Raw genomic sequence first — 18,376 nt, 5'->3', positions numbered from 1 at the left:
AATTGAAAATTAATGAAAAGGCAAAAAAAATCCAATGGTAAAATAATTGCAAAAAATTGTACCACTGAATTATCATTACAAAGAATAAAAAATATACAATAATAGTAAAATGGAGTGATTTTTGTAACAAACACTAAATTCTAAAAATGAACAATAACTTTTTTAAAACGACAAACTTAATAGTGAAATAGATTAGTTAGTATTAGTTTTAGGTTAGTATTACTGTTAAATGTATAGAATTAATTACAATAAATGTTTAGAAATTTTATACATTTGAAATACACTAAATGTAAATGCATCAAATGCAAGAATTCTGAAAAACAGGTAGCAATTTGAAAAAAATGAGGTAATCTGAATACTGAATTGTAAATATGAAAAATATTAATTTTACTGAATAAATATACACAGTCATGGTAAATAGTTAATTAAAAATGTAAACAAAAGTGGAAAATACTCAATTTGTCAGAATATTCAAAAAAATCTCAGTGAAATTATTAACGTATAATCCAGCAAAAAAATAAAATAAAGGTACAGTAGATACAGTAATTTTTTTCTTTAAAAATCCTACCTAATGATAATTCACATCACACCTTTAAGGACATTACATTTTGTATCTTCAATGTGATAATATGTCTACATGTGGATTAAAAGCAAGAAATTAATAGCTTCTGTCAGATACTAATGTCAAAATAATACCCAAATAATAATTCTGGTTGAACCATCCAAATTGCTTCAGAGGAAAAGAAAAACAAATGACAAATCAATCAATCTTTAACCAACAGATTTATTGATTGTATCAAAAAATTAGCTTTGATATGACATTATGCATTCTATATAAGATAACATTTTTAACATTCAATGTACAAAAAACAAAGTGGCGCTCAGATTTACAGTAGATATTTTTGTATCCGTCTTAAAAACAAGTTCTGTTCTGTACGCGGGAAGTCCGTCTGGACTGAAGAAAAGAAAACCCGCGAAGCAGCACCTGAAGTGCGCTCGACCGCAAATGGAGCTTCAAACATCAGCCGGCACTCAGGAGTCCACTGGTGAGCGTGAGCGCGGCTCAACGGAAATGAAATGAATAGCGTTCCCAAAAGCCCGCAAACGGCCGCAAACGCACACCGGGGGCCGCTCTCGTCTGCCCCTCCCATCAAATCAAATTACTTCTGAATGATGATGATGTCACTGGGAATGAATTCAGTACTTATAAGCGCATCTTAGGTCACTTCAGTATTTTTCTGATGACAAACAAAAAAACAAAAAAAATTCCAACCATCCAACCACCAATTCCAAATGATGAAAAAAAAGAATGATGAATGAAAAGATGCAAATTGAGGTAAAAAATGTAAACCCCGATATTGATTCAGTGAGATGATGCATTTGGCAAGAGGTGGGGGGAAAAAAAAAAAAAGAAAAGGACGTGGAAGAACGTGCGTGAAATGGATTCACTTCATGGCCTTACTTAGGATCATACATCCATCCATTTTCTTTGCCGCTTATCCTCACAAGGGGAGTGCCGGAGCCTATCCCAGGTGTCAAAGGGCAGGAGGCGGGGTACACCTTGAACTGGTCGCCAGTCAATCGCAGGGCACATTGAGACACACAACCGTCACACCTACGGGCAATTTAAAGTGTCCAATTAATGTTGCATGTTTTTTGGGATGTGGGAGGAGAAAACCCACCCAGGCACGGGGAGGGCTGGGAGTGAACCCGGGACCTCAGAACTGTGAGGTCAACGCTTTCCAGCTGAGCCACCGGGCCGCCTATTTAAGATCAATAATTTTTAAATATATATGTCTATAAAAGCCAAACTAGCACCCCAATCGTATCAAGTGGTACTGTATATAATCGAGAGGAAAATTTCACATTTACTTTTTTCAGTCTGTCCTTTTTTTTTTTCCCACTTTTAAGTACAGAAGGAATCCGTATTTGTACTTTTAAGATCGAGTACTTTTGCCACTATTGTTCCAATTACAACAACCCTAAATATGTTTTAGTGGTCGCGCACGTCTTGAACGAAATCTCAAGTTTCATTTTTTTTGTATGACATCCCACTAAGTTCAAGTGAGTAAATGCTAATTTGGGGGAACAAAGTTGTGGCTATTGTTGGTTGAACAACTAAAGATTTTTTTTGCTTGTTTGTTTTCTTTGTAGTAAAGATGTCGTTTTTTTTTGTTCTTCATATGCATTTTTTTTAAAATATAGAAATGATATAAACGATCCAGTTAATTCCAACCAGTCACCCCAAGATAAGATACGGCAGCCGTGCGTGGAAGGTTTGCTCATGTTGATAAATGGAACCCAGTACATGACTTTTAATAGGGCTGCACGATATATCTATCCATTATCCAAGCTGCTTATCCTCACAAGGATCATGGGAGAGCTGGAGCCTATCCCAGCTAGCTTCGGGCGAAAGGCGGACCACACCCTGAACTGGTCACCAGTTAGTCGCAGGGCAGATATCGACACCGTGACTGAGCGGGAATCAACCCCACGCCCCCCGCACCAAAGGTAGGCACGTGTACCACTACACCATCAGTGACTGTGTGTGTGTATATGCTTCGCCACTTATCTTCACGAGGGTGGCAGGGAGTGCTGGAGCCTATCCCAGCTGTCAACGGGCAGGAAGCGAGGTACACCCTGAAATGGTTGCCAGCCAATCACAGGGCACTTGGAGACAGACAAGAGCCACAATTCAATTAATATAATATCTATATATAGTATTTACCATCGTCATTGTGACGTACATGCGCGCAATACTCACATCGCAGGATTTGCTGCGCTGTTGGTGTAAAGTAATATACAACAAGCCAACTGTAATGTTAAAAGTGACCAGCAGAGGGACTAGTTTGAATATGCTCATAGAAAAAGAATGTACACGCTTGTATTTTGCTCTTCTGAATGAAACTCGGCATTATCAACGTTCTTTCACCATCGTTCAAGCCACTAGTCCTGTTTTTGCTTCGATTTTGCCGTAAAAAAAAAAAAAAAAAACAATTTAAGCAAGTTTTTTCCTCGTGGTTTTGAAATGGTTGGGTCAAACCTGCAGCTGGCTACTAAACAAGTTGCAATAATGGAGAAATGAAATGCCAATATGAATTCACATCATACTGAAAAAAAAATATGAAATGGTTCATTTTTGGACTGGTGAATTTAGCTCAAAATTTTGACCCCTGAACTACGAATTGAACTAAGAATTGGTTTGCATAGAGAATGAATTTTCCCATCACTGACCTTGTAATATTTCAAAATGTATCGCAGGTTTAAAAACATCAATCAAAATCGCAACGCCATTTTTTTCCAATATCGTGCAGCCCTACTTCGTAACCTTTGACATCGCCCTCGTGACCCAAATTGGAATATAGTCCAGAAGCGGGTAATTAATTGTTGCTGTTGGTGACACCAAAGCCTGCAGTGAGATCTGCGGGAGGGGTCAGGTCAGAAAAGGTCAACGGGACTGTGCAAAGGCAATTAAAGGTGATAAAAAAAACTGAGATAAAGAAAGAGGAAGGGAAGACAGCGTTAATCTGCGACTGCATGCGTGCGCCCAAGAGAGGACTCGTCTCACCTAGCAAAAAAAAAAAATTAAATAAAATGAAAAAAAATCCAACAACCTTGAGTCTAAGAAAGAGTCGTAAACAGATGAGAATTGTTTTTTTTTTTTTTTTGCGTCCCTCTCCAAGGCTCACCAGTGTGGAAGTAACAAATGAGAAAGAAAATGTTTTGGTTTACAGTTCATCATTCAAAACACATCATTTAAACAATAGAAAATGATTATAGAAGGCATCCGCTCGGTGTATTTATGGATGTATGGATTTATGCATGTATGGATGTAGGCGACAACAGTATGGCAGTGTCAAATAGCAAAAAAAAAAAAAAAAAAAAAATTCCATGATGCTTAATGTGGTAAATGACGATGCCAGTGCCATTTCTGACATTCTTAAAAAAAAAAAAAAGATTTGGCTCAAGATTTCTGATATCACAAGATATGATGAATATTCATAGCGGATCTCTATATGATAACATCTTACTGTTACTAGTCATTGCAAACTTAAAATCGACCCTTTCTGCCAGCTCTGTTCTCGAAAATGAAATTTTGAAAAAAGCCAGCAAGTCAGCGGAAAGAGGAGGAGATAAAGAGAAGTAAAGGTTAATGAGTCATTAAAAAAAAATAAAAATGGAATTAAATGCATGAATTCAACAGGTCACGCAGACAGTGATCAAATCAAATCAAATCTCATCGAATGCACGAAGCCAATAAATCGGTGAGAAGATGGCAGAATCAAATGAAAATTCAATTAAACGTCACGATTCTGTTGCGCTGCGCAACCGCGGGAGTTAAAATCCAATTTTGGAGGAACGCGAGAAACGATTATGAGCCTGTCGTGCCTCGCGTCGCGTCCAATCAAAACGGAATCATACAATACAAGCGCGTATGCTTTATCTATTATTAATGATATCAAAGCAAGAGGGTTAAGCTTTTGTGATGATGAGTTCCAACACCCCCCCCCCCACAGAATTAACATGTTTATATTCATGTTGCTCCGATATGTTCAGTCTTCACAAAACTTACAAAAAAAAAATTAAAATACAGTAAAATGTCCCAGCGTCGCCCCCGTGTGGGAGATGCAGGCACAATACATTCATTCGTTAACGCCAAAGGCGTCGAGTCGAGTCGGAGTCAAGAGTACGCTAGCGGGAAACGGCGTCCGTCGTGTTCTTGACGAGTCACTCCCCACCCTGGAGGTGTCCCCCGTGAATCCATGCAGGTCTCAGAACTGCATATTGTGCCCCCCCCCAATTATTCCCTCTGATGCTTTTTGCCATTTTAGGACATTTCCGCCACTTCTCGCTTGTGTTCCAGCGGTTATCCGCCGTTTCACTCCAAATTCCCCGCTTACAAACTCTTCTTCAAACTTTGCCCCCTCCTCCAAAGACCAAATCCAAAGTTGTCCAAGAGGTTTATCCAAGCAAGTCAAAGTATTGTAAAAAAAAAAAAAAAAAATTCCTCAAGATGTGCTTGTCACACTCCTTTCGGGGCGCCATCACAATTGCACCCCCCCCCCCCCCAGACCTACCTTCTGTCTATCCCTTGAAAGGCCGGGGAGGCGGTTTGCCGATCTCTACCGAGATGTTGGTGTACAGCGGGTACCTTTTGATCTGCACCAGTCTGTAGGTCAGCGAACTGATACCGTCCTTCTTCATGGTGTTCTTGGTGTTCTGGATTTTATTGAACCTGGACAAGCAGAAGGAGAAACGCCGTTAGTCGGGTTCAACCGACCACAAAAAGGCGACCATTTTGTGTTACGTGCTGTTAATGGAGGAAAAAAAAAAATGCGCTGAATTGTACGAAACAACAATGTTAAGAATTAGCGTAATTCCCGGCCTACAGAGCGCACCTGGTTACAAGCCTCACCGAGTACATTTGTAAAGGAAATACCATTTGGTACATACGTACATCGCAGCTGTGTAAAAGCCGCAAGCGCCCACATTGAAACAAGATATTTACAAAGAAAGGCGGTACACAGTAAGAGTTTAACGCTAGCGACGCACTAAAGCTAGCGCTAACGACAGCCTAGCGCTAACAGGGTAAAGTAAAGTACCGGTAAATATCACTAAGACATGCCAGTAACACGCTAGAACAGCGCTAACGGGGCCAGTAAAAGTCACTTCCTCGGCACATATATTCCACCGGTCTCATTCTTACCTTTTCTGCTCGAGTACCTCCTTGGGGCCGTTAGACAAAAAAAAACAGCAAAAATGAGCCACATCAAGCATAAACCGCAGGATTGAAAGAGCGCGAACAAAGACGAGGCTTGTCGGCCGGAAATTACGGTACATTGGTTTTGTCATGTCATTGTCCAAGCCGCTTATCCTCACAAGGGTTGCGGGAAAGCTGCAGCCTATCCCAGCTCGGTTCGGGCGAAAGGCGGGCTACACCCTGAACTGGTCGCCAGTCGGTCTCTGGGTAGATGGACAACACCACTGAGCGGGAATCGATCCCACGCTGCCCGCACCAAAGGCAGGCGTGTGTACCACAAGACCATCAGTTTTACAAAGTGCATTTACTGCATGTAATGTCGTATTTGTTTGATGTGTGCCTTTAAGTTGCACGTGTCAAACCCGAGGCCCGGGGGCCAGTCTGGCCCACCGCTTAATTTCCTGTGGCCCGCAAAGGCAAATCATGTGTGTCAACTTCCATGATTCTTGATCAAATCTGTAACAAAATTTCAAATTGTCATGATCATAAATTAAAACGTTGAGATATTCCGGCCACATAACGGCCCTCTGAGGGAAACCATAACGACAATGTGGCCCGTGAAAAAAAAGAGTTTGACACCCGTTCTTTAAGTGGTGCGGTGAAGCGTATGAAGATGAACTATTTCTCCACCATTTAGTAAATCAATTTAGCTTCCTTTCTAGTCACCTTCCCATCCTTTACCTTTCATCCAATTTTTAATCCACTGCATATTCATCTAGATTAATCTCAAATGCTGCATGTCTAGGAGTGAGTTGCAAAGCCCGAAACCGAACTGAAGTAAACCGCTGCAAACCAGGGCCGGGGGGGTGGGGGCTTTGTTTTGGTGATTTTGCCGTCTGCAGAACACGAGATGGCGTTCAGACATTTGCGCGCCGGTTCGTCAATTGAGGTCAGAGCGTCGTTTGAAGGGCCGCGGTTCCGCGGTTGCATCACGAGTCGTCCTTAAGTGGGAAATTGGCCGGGATGGCAGCGCCGGAGAAGGGGAAACGAGCGCAACTACGCGTCGGCTTCACATGTCGCTGATGCAACCTCGTCCAAAAGCAACGAGGTTACTGTGCCGGGAGGAGGGGGAATTTTTGTTCCATATTCCACGTGGAAAACGGTCAGGCCAACGATTTTAAAATGTTCTTGACGCTTTCAATAATAATCGAGCATTTGCTGACTTGATTATGAGGAGACGGGAGATGCTAAAACACTTATGTACTAGATGTGCTTATAATCCCAGTTTGATGATGATGATGATCAGAAACAGAAATTTACAATGACCATGCGTCATTTTTGTTTGGAGGATTATGCAACAATTGTGATATACAACATTTTTAATTAATACATATATATTTTTCCCCTACTTGTGTCAATCACCATTCCACAAAATCTAAAGTTCTACTAAAAACTTGTAGTTTCTGCTACAATGAGTGAAAAAAAAATTACTAAGCTTATTTTACTTTTTCCTGGTTCCTCATCAGGATTTTGCAAAAAATGTTTTTCCACTAGTTCATTGTGGTTTTTTGGGTGTGGGGGGATTATTGTATTGATATCAGGAGCAAAAAAATACATTACTCATTTCCCACTACCTTGTTTTTGTCGCCTTATCATCCATTTTTTTTTTGCCGCTCATCCTCACGAGGGTCACGGGGATTGCTGGAGCCTATCCCAGCTGTCAACGGGCAAGAGGCGGGGTACACCCTGGACTGGTTGCTAGCCAATCGCAGGGCACATGGAGACAAACAGCCGCACTCACAATCACACCTATGGGCAATTTAGAGTGTCCAATTCATGTTGCATGTTTTTGGAATGTGGGAGGAAAGCGGAGTGCCCACCCGGAGAAAACCCACGCAGGCACGGGGAGAACATGCAAACTCCACACAGGTGGGTCCGGGATCAAACCCCAGACCTCAGAATAGTGAGGCCACCGTGCTGCCAGCCTATTCAGTATTTTGCAAAAACTACCAAATTGATTTTCCACTAATTTTCATTTGTTTTTTTTTGGTGGCTTGTTATGAGGATATTGTGGAAAAAAATAATGAATGAATGAAATAAAGTAACATGTTGCTTGGTTTATTTATTTTTAAAAAATTATCATTATTTTTAGTATTTTTTTTGTATAATTATTGGGATTTTGAAGAAAAAAAAAACATTAAACGTGCTTTAATGACAATGTTTTTTTTAATTGGTTGGTCACCAGAGTACACAAAAACTACACCACCAATTTCAACTTGTTTTCAGCATTGTTTTTTTTTTTTTTTTTTCTCTGTGCGTGTTGGGATGTCAGGATTACACGCAAGCTGCCGAAAGCTGCCGATTGTCGGGACGGCGGGGAGCCCCGCGAATCGCCAATCTTTTCCTCGAACGGAACAGATAAAAATAGAAATACGGGAGAGGATTGACACTTCCATCTCGACGGGGTGGGGCGGGGTTTACCGCCAAATGAGGCCCGCGTGATGGACGAGAAAAATGAAGGATGGATGAATCCAGAGATAAAATTATATTTCGGGGGGGGGGGGAGTGACAGATGGGTGTAGGACGATATGAAAGATATTAAAAAAAAAAAAAAAAAAGGAAATCTTGGGATAAAGCCGTCATTGAGCATGTAGATTAAAAAGCCATAGAGTAATCCCCCGGCGTACATATAGAGAATATTAGATGTCCTCAATTGGCATGCTGCGGACCGAATGATAGAAGCTTTTTCTGATTTGATGGACCGGTACTTTCAAGATCCACACGCTGTTGGGCATTTCATTAGGTGTAGCACAACTCCGTGAGGTCCGGAACAAGAAGACCTGCTTCGCAATGTTTGATTGACGCCGGCAGCCATGTTGTGTTATCCCTTCGTGACTGTCTTTGTCTTAATTGATTGTCTGTTGTCCTGCTAGAGCGGCTCCAACTACACATCCATCCATCCGTCCGTCCATTTTCTTAGCCGCTTATCCTCACAAGGGTCACGGGGAGTGCTGGAGCCTATCCCAGCTGTCAACGGGCAGGAGGCAGGGTACACCCTGAACTGTTTTCCAGTCAATCGCAGGTCACATAGAGACAAAGCGTCGCACTCACAATCACACCTATGGCCAATTTAGAGTGTCCAATTAATGTTGCATGTTTTGGGGATGGAGGAGGTAACCTGGTGCCTCAGAACTGCGAGGCCAACCCTTTTACCAACTGAACCACCGTGCCGCCCAGCTCCAACTACCGGAGACAAATTCCTTGTATGTTTTTGACACACCTGGTGAATAACGATGATTGTGATTGTAATCGACTTTGGGCACATTTTAAAATCCAGAAAATGCCTTTGCATGTTTGCGGGTGATGAATGCGCCGCCTTTTTCGCCCGCCATCTCATCGTTATGCCTCGCCATGGCCGACGGACTCGCAGAATGGACTCTTGTTTGAGTCAATGCAAGTGTGCGCGCGCGCGTGCAAGATAACGCGCTCATTGGACAGTCAAGGCATCGTTTTCCGCTGTAAATGTAAGCCTGGAAATACTCATTAATGTGCCCGGAAACATACGCTGCTGAGTTTTTATCTGAGTGATGGAGTGACACTCCCTTTTTGTAGAAAGAAAAATCATTTTTGGGAAAATGAAAAAAAAAAAAAAAAAAAGATTTATATATTGGCTCGTGTATGCAGCTGCTCCATTGGTGAGCGTTGTTTGAATCATACTAAGAAATACTGAGACATTTACTGTGATACCAATAAATAATTAGATAATTATTATGATAACATTATAATTACTTGTAATATATTTCTATTTATTTCGAATTCTAATTTATAATCATTATATATGCAATTATAACAATAATTTGATGAATTAATACTTAAAAAAAACATCCATCCATCCAATTTCTCAGCCGCTTATCCTCACGAGTGTCGCGGGGAGTGCTGGAGCCTATCCCAGCTGTCAGCGGGCAGGGGGCGGGCTACCCCCCGGCTCGTTGTATTGCTGGATATTATTCGAACACTCGGGAGGATGGATTTACTCTTCTTCATACTACTACTACTACAACTAATAAGACGTGCAAAAATGGATTGCACGGGTGCAAAGGACAAGAGCTTCGTGGGTTCCAAATGACAGGTAGAGGTGTGTATACAGCTACTAAAAAAAATAATAGTTGGGGGGGGGGGGGGGAGATGACGTAATCCTTCTCTCAGAACGCAACAAAAGATCCGCGTACATAAGTCAGGCGTCCTAAATGTGTTGATGCTCCCAAAGCCGTCCGCGGCGTCAACGACTTCGGCCGGGGTGGCTCATACATACTATGTGAGAGTCTGTTGTTAGTTAGAAGTGATCCGAACGTCATCTAAATATGACTCGAAGTGATCCGCATATCACCTAAATATGGTTTCCATCTGGATGTCAAGTGAGACTTCCGCAAGGATGACGCGCTCTCCACTCATATTTATTTTTTTCGCATGGACATTGAAGTCAATAATGTTGTATGTATCTTTCATCACAATACCTATTTTAGAATGTTTATGGGCATGACAGTGGCGCTTTAACCTGGATGTTTTTTTGGAACGTGGTGCCAGGATGCGAACCCGAAATGTCAAGATTAGTGAGACAGACGTGGTAACCACAAGTTCACTGACAGGGTAGAATATAGTCAATTGCTCACATTTTTCTCAAAAACCTTTTTTTTCCCCTGTCCTGTACCATTTTCTACTACGCGAGGTTTGGATGACCACGGATTATTCATAAAAATTTCAGAGGGCCACACATCACCAGCCACGTTCCCAACACTCCACAAAAGTATGCATCATTTAGTATGTCCCATATCACTTTATATTATTCATGCTTGTGTTTCCTTCGTAGTATCTAAAGGTAATAATACCGTGTGTGCGAACCTTCCAAAAATACAAACTCCGCCATAAAACGGGCGCCCTGACACGAGTACCGTCCTGCCCGAAAGGCCAACGGGAGTCTCTTTTCTGTAAGTGGCGGCGTGCGTTTCAGTGGCGAGCGGTCGCGACGCTGAATGATTCATGCGGCGAGACGCGGCCGTACGTTGAGGAGCTGCTGAATAAATAAAGCGGGAGGTAGATCGGCTCGTTTGTCCACTGCAGTCTAACAGAATTCAGTTCTTTCTTATGGTACACAAAGAAAGCTGTGTTAAGTACTTTTGTACGTCACAGTCAATTCCAAACCCCTTGATACCTTTCTCCGGTGGCTTCAATTAAAAACAAAAAAAACCCCCACTAAAAACCCAAACAAACGTGCACATACAATGAAGAAAATAAGTATTTGAACACCCTGCTATATTGCAAGTTCTCCCACTTAGAAATCATGGAGGAAGCTGAAATTTTCATCACAGGTGAATGTCCACTGTGAGATAATCTAATATGAAAAATCCAAATCCATGTATGATTTTTTTTAACGATTTATTTGTGTGATACAGCTGCAAATAAGTATTTGAACATCTGAGAAAACCAGTGTTAATGTTTGGTACAGTCGCCTTGTTTCCAATTACAGAGGTTATACGTTTCCTGTAGTTGTTCACCAGGTTTGCACACACTGCAGGAGGGATTTTGGCCCACTCCTCCACACAGATCTTCTCTAGATCAGACAGGTTTCTGGGCTGTCGCTGAGAAACATGGAGTGGACATGCACCTACGATGAAAATTTCAGACCCCTCCATGATTTCCAAGTGGGAGAACTTGCAATATAGCAAGGGTGTTCAAATACTTATTTTCTTCACTGTAATTCTTTAGACACCTCACGACACTGAAGTGTCACAAGATTTGCATGAGAGTCATCTTTTGGGTGAAAAAGGGTTCAGGCGGTCGATAAAAATATTCAATTGATGATCTATCCTACCATCCATTTTTCTACAGCGCTTGTCCTCATTTGGGGCGCAACCATCGAGTTGTAATAAAGTAACTTTTATACAGCTGCCTTCTTGCTCACCGTCGCTTTATGAAGTATGAAATGCGTGCGCAAGGAAAATAAATTGTTTTGAATAAAATGGGACCAAGATGGCTTTCCGGTGATAGAGTTCTGAAGGGCGGGGTGTTAAGGTTGCACTTTTGGCGTGCGGCTTTTAAAGTGCTTTACAGGCGAGCGTAAAACCACCTCCTGTATAAATGACTTATTTTCCGGCGTGATGAACGAGGCCCAATATGGCGGGATGAGCCCTCCGAGGCACATTCATCAGCGGCAGTGTGGCGCCTCACATTAAGCCGTTTGAGTGAGGATTAGCAATGTTTATTCTCGCTAAAGAGCACCCCAACCCCACTTTCCCAAATACTCAAACGTCGCACCCGTTCCCACCCGTGCCAAGCTCAACTAATGAATGCATGACATATCTCGACAAACTTCATTAGCGCTCGAAAGTTAGGAACTTTTGACTCTTCACCTGTTAAAAACTCTTTAACAGTGTTTCGATAATGTCCAAAACCAACCTGCTCCAGTTTCCAATATATACCACGTAAGGTGGTTTTAATATCCATCCAGGATAGAGGGCAGATAGAGACAAACAGTCCCACTCACAATCAGACCTAGTGTCCAATTAATTTTGTTGCAGGTTTTTGGGATGTGGGAGGAAACCCATGCAGGCACTCTACACAAGCGGGATCGAACCCAGGACTTCAGAACTGTGAGGCGAACACTTTCCAGCTGGGCTACCGTGCCACCCTGGTCGTAAGTCGTCCTCCAAAAGGTTTTGATACATACATTAATGTTTTCATTGATGTTAACACCGCGTCCAAGCCCTTACGTAGCAAATCAGTCCCAAACTCTCGGTTCCCCTCCATTATACTGTACGTCACTCTTTGGATGTGGTTACAATCTTTTCAGCTGATCCACCACGGCTCATGGCTCATACATACTGTCTGTGAGTCTGTTATTTAGAAGTGATCCGCGTATCATCGAAATATGGCTCGAAACAATAGGGTAATATTGCCCCGGTCACTTCACTCGATTCTTTGAAAAGCGCTTCCGTGTCCCATAGTAGGCGGCACAGCGCGTTTTCAATGGCGAATGTCCCGGTGTGACGTTGCAGGCAATATAGCTACCACCTGAATGTCAAATGAGAATTTTGCAACTTTGCGCATGGATGACGCACTCTCCGCTCAATTTTTTTTTTTTTTCCTATGGACATTGAAGTGAATAATGCTAGATGTATTTTTCATTACATTATCTATTTTAGAATGTTTATAGGCATGACACTTGACCTTTCAGGCATATTACGGAATATTTCTCTATCCCAATAAAGGTGTAATGAGGAAAATAGCAGTAGCCCATGAAGGCATATTAAGAAAAGTTGCTGTGTTCAATTATGCCCTATTAAGGAATGTCAGATAAAGGTGTCAAGTACGTCTTTGTGGCCGATAATGGCATATTACAGGTTTGTTATGCACACGCATGGTATTAACAAAACATTTTATTAAAAAAGACAATAGTAAGCAGCAAGCAGGTACTCTGCTTTCCTCATCATCCCATTTAAATGATCTGGATGTCCAAAATAGCCTGCTCTAGTTTCTGAGACACACTTTATATACACTGATTTTAATATCATGCCTTATTGAACATCTCATCTGAGGGGGGGAAAAGTACGACAGAAACCACATTAGCGTGGTTTACTGCGTGGTAAAAAAAAAACGGTCAATGGGGCACAACTCATAAAGTGGACGGGATGGTTATTAATTGGTTAACACATCTGCGTCACAGAATCCCCCGTGGATGTTTGCCTGCTACACCCGTACTTGTGTGGGTTTTCTGCAGACTTCCTCCAACATTCTTAGGTGAAATGTAGACAAAATTGTCCTGAAGCGTGAACGTGAGTGGGGCTGTTTGAAGGGGGCTCGCAAATACACCAGGATTCATTTTGTAAACATTTGAAACATTGATAAATGCCATGTTTGGATGGTCCACAGGGATGGAATTATGGGTGATTGGCCGGCATGTGACAGAAAAAAAAAATGGATTGATTGATTCATAAACTTTGCATTAATCCCCTTCTCACCCACGGACATACGCAATTAATCCCCTCCAGGCATATTTTTTTCCACACTTATTCAGATTTTACGACATGAGTTGATGCATTGCGTTTGTTATTGCAGGCTAAACGTCCACCTTCACGGATGAGATCGTGTCACGGGATATAAAATGAAGCCAAATGAGACGTCAGAAATCCAACGGCGAGTTCTCGAAAAACAATCCGCTGACCGAACGGGACGGCGTCGAAAACAAGCAGCTGCGTATCGCACGTCGTCCGTCATACTTTTTAAGTGCACGCGTCGTCTGTAATTGCCTGCCAAAAAAAACCGCACGGCTCCGAATGGGAACGGCTCGTCGGCTCGCTTTCATTCCAAATCAATAAGCGAGCCAGCAGACGGGCTCGGCGCCATTGTGCTTCGCGCTCGATTCCTCCCGCCCCGCCTCTTTGAAGCGCAACACTTGCACAAAGACCTCGCCACCAACGGGGACGCGCGCTATTTATTTGGAGGGCCATGCATTTATTTATGAGCGAGGGGCAGTAGATAGTGTCTTTAGCTGGAACTAACGTCATTTCATCTTTCTTTTTCTTTTTACATCACAATATTTTGCTCTTGAAGGACCTTCAGAGATGAGAGAAGAGAGATAAAATACTATATTTTGCAATGAAATTAATATTAGGCATGGAAAATGCGGTATTTTACAGCAAAATTCAAGCAAAAACGCTATTACGTAATTTAAAAAAATTCGATACAATCTAGGCGACATGGTGGAAGAGCTGGTAAAGCGTTGGCCTAACAGTTCTGAGGACCCGGGTTGGATCCCGGCCCAACCTGTGTGGAGTTTGTATGTTCGTCCTGTGCCTGGGTGGTTTTTCTCCGGGCGCTCCGGTTTCCTCCCACATCCCAAAACATGCAACATTAATTGGACACTCTAAATTGCATTGTCTCTATGTGCCCTGCGATTGGCTGGCGACCAGTTCAGGGTGTACCCCGCCTCCTGCCCGTTGACAGCTGAGATAGGCTCCAGCACTGCCCGTGACCCTCGCGAGGATAAGCAGCAAAGAAAATGGATGGATTAATACTTTAAACACTGGCAGATATTTAAAATGAAAAAGGCCATTAGTTTAAATAGAAATGCTATGTTGGAATAAATTCTCCATATTTTCCCATAAAAGCAACATTTTAATAAATAAATAAATAAAACACTATAATTTCCCACGAATATGCAATTTCTTTTTTAAACAAAATTTCCATTTAGATGCTGTAATTTGCAATGCAATCAATATTGCTCTCCCATGGAAATTCTTATTTTGCAAAAAAAAAAAAAAACATGGTTGTCGACTATGCTGCAATAAAAGCACTTTATTGTGCCATAAAACCACTTTGTTTATGAAAAATGCCTTATTACGAATCATTTGCCAGGAAAACGCTACCTTTGAGGGTTGGGCTCGTTGTGTTTGTCTCTCTCGTGTTTGATCATTCTGTAGCGGCCGATGCGCACGTCCGGCCTGGACACCTTCATCCCGTTCAGAGTGATCCTGCGGCACACACACAGAGCGGCAGCGCGCGTTAGACGGCAATAAGACTCGATAAGAAGCGCAACTTATTGGATTCGGCCTCATCCGGCTCTCCTGCACTCCATTGCTTTCATGCAATTAACCCGGCTGGTGGGAAACAGGAGACGGGAGCTGGAGCATCTCCCCGCGAATCCAATCAAATGCGCCCGTGCGGACGGAAATTTGGGATGATCATTGGAGCAGCTCGGAAAGTTCTTCGCGGGTGTGGACGCATGCGGGACAGATTAAAAGACTGTCCGACAGACAAATTGCTCTTATTTAGGCGCGGTAATAGCGTACGGTGAAGAAAACAAGTATTTAAACACCCTGCTATATTGCAAGTTCTCCTGCTTAAAAATCATGGAGGGGTCTGAAATTTTCATTGTAGGTGCATGTCCACTGTAAGAGAGATAATCGAAAAATCTGGTCATAATTCCACTAACCGTGTTTGGAGGACGATGAATGATGAGTTCCATCCCAAGAACGCCATCCCTACTGTGAAGCATGGGGGTGGGTGGCAGCAGCATGTTTTGGGGGTGTTTTTCGGGACATGGGACAGGACGACTGCACTGCATTAAGGAGAGGACAACCGCGGCCATGGATTGTGAGATTTTGGGGAAAAACCTCTTTCGCTCAGTCAGAGTATTGAAGATGGGTTGTGGCTGGGTCTTTGACCTCAAGTACACGGCCGGGAAAATCAAGGAGTGGCTCCATAAGAAGCATATCAAGGTTCTGGCGTGGCCCAGCCAGTCTCCAGACCTAAACCCAATAGAAAATCTTTGGAGGGAGGTGAAACTCCGTGTTTGTAAGCGCCAGCCCAGTAACCCGTCTGATCTCGAGAAGATCTGTGTGGAGGAGTGGGCCAAAATCCCTCCTGCAGTGTGTGCAAACCTGGTGAACAACTACAGGAAACATTTGACCTCTGTAATTGCAAACAAAGGCTGCTGTACCAAATATTAACATTGCTTTTCTCAGGAGTTCAAATACTTATTTGCAGCTGTATGACACAAATAAATCATTCAAAAAAAAAAATCATACATTGTGATTTCTGGATTTTTCTCTCTCACAGTGGACATGCACCTACGATGAAAATTTCACACCCGTCCATGATTTCTAAGTGTGAGAACTTGCAATATAGCACGGTGTTCAAATACTTATTTTCTTCAATGTAGCGAGTGGTGCTTTATCTTAAAAGTCTTTTTTTGGGGCCAAAATGTGAACTGACCTGAATTCATTGCTTTTGTAACCACTTGATCTGGTCACTTAACACTCAAATTCATCCTTCTTCTTTTCACGCTCACTCAGAATTACAATTTGTATGTTTAAGTGTGAGCACTACACATACATTACACACATTAAATAGGTCAGATTATCACAATCCGAACATGTCTGTCCATTTTCATACACACATAATGCAAATAAGTACAGCGGTGCCTTGAGAAATGAGTTTTTATCCGATGTGTCACCACACATTTCCCCATTAAAAATGAATGGAAATGCAATTACTTCTTTGCAGTCTCCCCAAAACACCACTTTTTCTAGATCAATCGAGAAAAATGAAAAAAAAAAAAAATACATATACCGTACTGTAAAATATAGTCAAAAAACACAACAGAAGAGAATTTCAATATATCAGTTGGTTTTATTAGATGTAATCAAACCAAATCTCTCTCTCTCTGGACCGTCTATTTAGTTTGTCTATTACAAACATGACGGAAAGTAACGTCTCTTCACGTGCACACGTCGTAAACGTCTCCCTTCACATGCACACACGATGACGTGACTTCCTGTCTTTGCTCGAGGCAACCGTTGTCTATTCAAAGCGGATGAGGAGACGCTGGAAAATGGAAAGAATTGCTGTCGCGCCGCCCTTCAATGTGACAGCGGTGACGAGGCAAGGGTACGGGGGTGCGTCCGGGGGCGTCCGAGCGAGCTGCTGCCCCCGTGAGTCCGCGTGACACTGGGTTTGGAGCCCGTGGGTATTGCATTAAGATAGCAGGACGACACTGTGTGACTTAAACTTCCTGTCGCGGGGCGGATCTCCACTTTTGGAATGTATAATGAGCAGTCTCTGCTTTTGGCCTCATTTCATTCAATTTCCTTGAAGAAGATGGTCAAAGTACGCCTGGCGGAATCGGCCCGTTCTTAAATCACGGCCTATTCACAGTTTATCACCGCACATCTATCTCATATCCGATTTGGGCTCATTTGGACGAATCCCCTTTCAGGAGTTTGCAAAAGTTTGACCGTACAAAGTACTGTAACTTACAGCCTAGAAAGAGCAACTTTTTTTATGTGGCGATGCGGCTAATTTGTGCATTTTTTTCCTAACGGCCCCAAGGGGGCACTCGAGCAGAAAAGGCAAGAGTGAAACTGGTGGAATACATGAGCCGAGGAAGTGACTTTTACCGGTCTGGCCCTGTTAGTGCTGCGCTAGCGTGTTACTGCCATGTCTCAGTGATTTTTACCAGTGTTTTTTTGTCTAACCGGCCCTGTTAGCTCGGCACTAGTAATGGTGCGGCGGCGCTAGCATTAGGGTTAGCACGGCGGTGCTAGCATTAAACTCTCTGTGTACCGTCTTTCTTTGTAAATATCACGTGTTTCAATGTGGGCACTTGCGGCTTTTACACAGCTGCGCCTTATATATGTACCAAATGGTATTTCCTTTACAAAAGTACTGGGTGAGGCTTATAAACAGGTGCGCTCCATCGGCCGGGAATTATGTTTGTATTCAATAAATCTTTTTTGTGAAACTTCTTAAATTTGTGTCAACATTGAAAACCCCTCTCAACCCTTTTGATCTCTTGTATCAAAATGTGTAACGGGGGGGGGGGGGGTTGAACAATATTACAAATATTATATAAAGAACAACATAACTCAATTAAGGCAGCCAGTAATATTGGACCTGTAAAATATCAGGAGGGTTCAAGTTGAGAATGTCATGTCAATGTCATGTCAACCTATTAAAATTTTTGTGGTAGCATTGTATAAGAATAAATTAAATGATAAACATGCAAAAATAAAAACATCAATAAAATAGTAATATATAACAAAAACCTATTAAAGGTATTTAGGATGGAAAAAAGGGAAAAACTTCAACCTTTTTCTATTTCTATTTTCAATTGCACGA

At 42.3% G+C, this 18,376-nt stretch overlaps 1 protein-coding gene across 1 annotated transcript in view; it reads right to left on the bottom strand.

Annotated features, from left to right (window-relative positions):
- Positions 1 to 764: 764 nt before the first annotated feature.
- The window catches only part of b4galt2 (UDP-Gal:betaGlcNAc beta 1,4- galactosyltransferase, polypeptide 2), a 100,813-nt gene continuing 83,201 nt past the window's right edge, over positions 765 to 18,376 (bottom strand). Inside the window, exons 7-8 of the mRNA XM_061839848.1 lie at positions 15,124 to 15,228; positions 765 to 5,236 (exon numbers count right to left, since the gene is read on the bottom strand). Coding sequence (XP_061695832.1) covers positions 5,086 to 5,236; positions 15,124 to 15,228 — 256 coding nt within the window. The 3' untranslated portion in view covers positions 765 to 5,085. The remainder of the gene's footprint in view (positions 5,237 to 15,123; positions 15,229 to 18,376) is intronic.

This window comes from Syngnathoides biaculeatus, chromosome 13 (assembly GCF_019802595.1).
Source record: "Syngnathoides biaculeatus isolate LvHL_M chromosome 13, ASM1980259v1, whole genome shotgun sequence".
Lineage (NCBI taxonomy): Eukaryota > Metazoa > Chordata > Actinopteri > Syngnathiformes > Syngnathidae > Syngnathoides > Syngnathoides biaculeatus.
The sequence above is the reverse complement of the archived record's forward strand: the minus strand, read 5'-3'. Positions and strand labels throughout refer to the sequence as shown.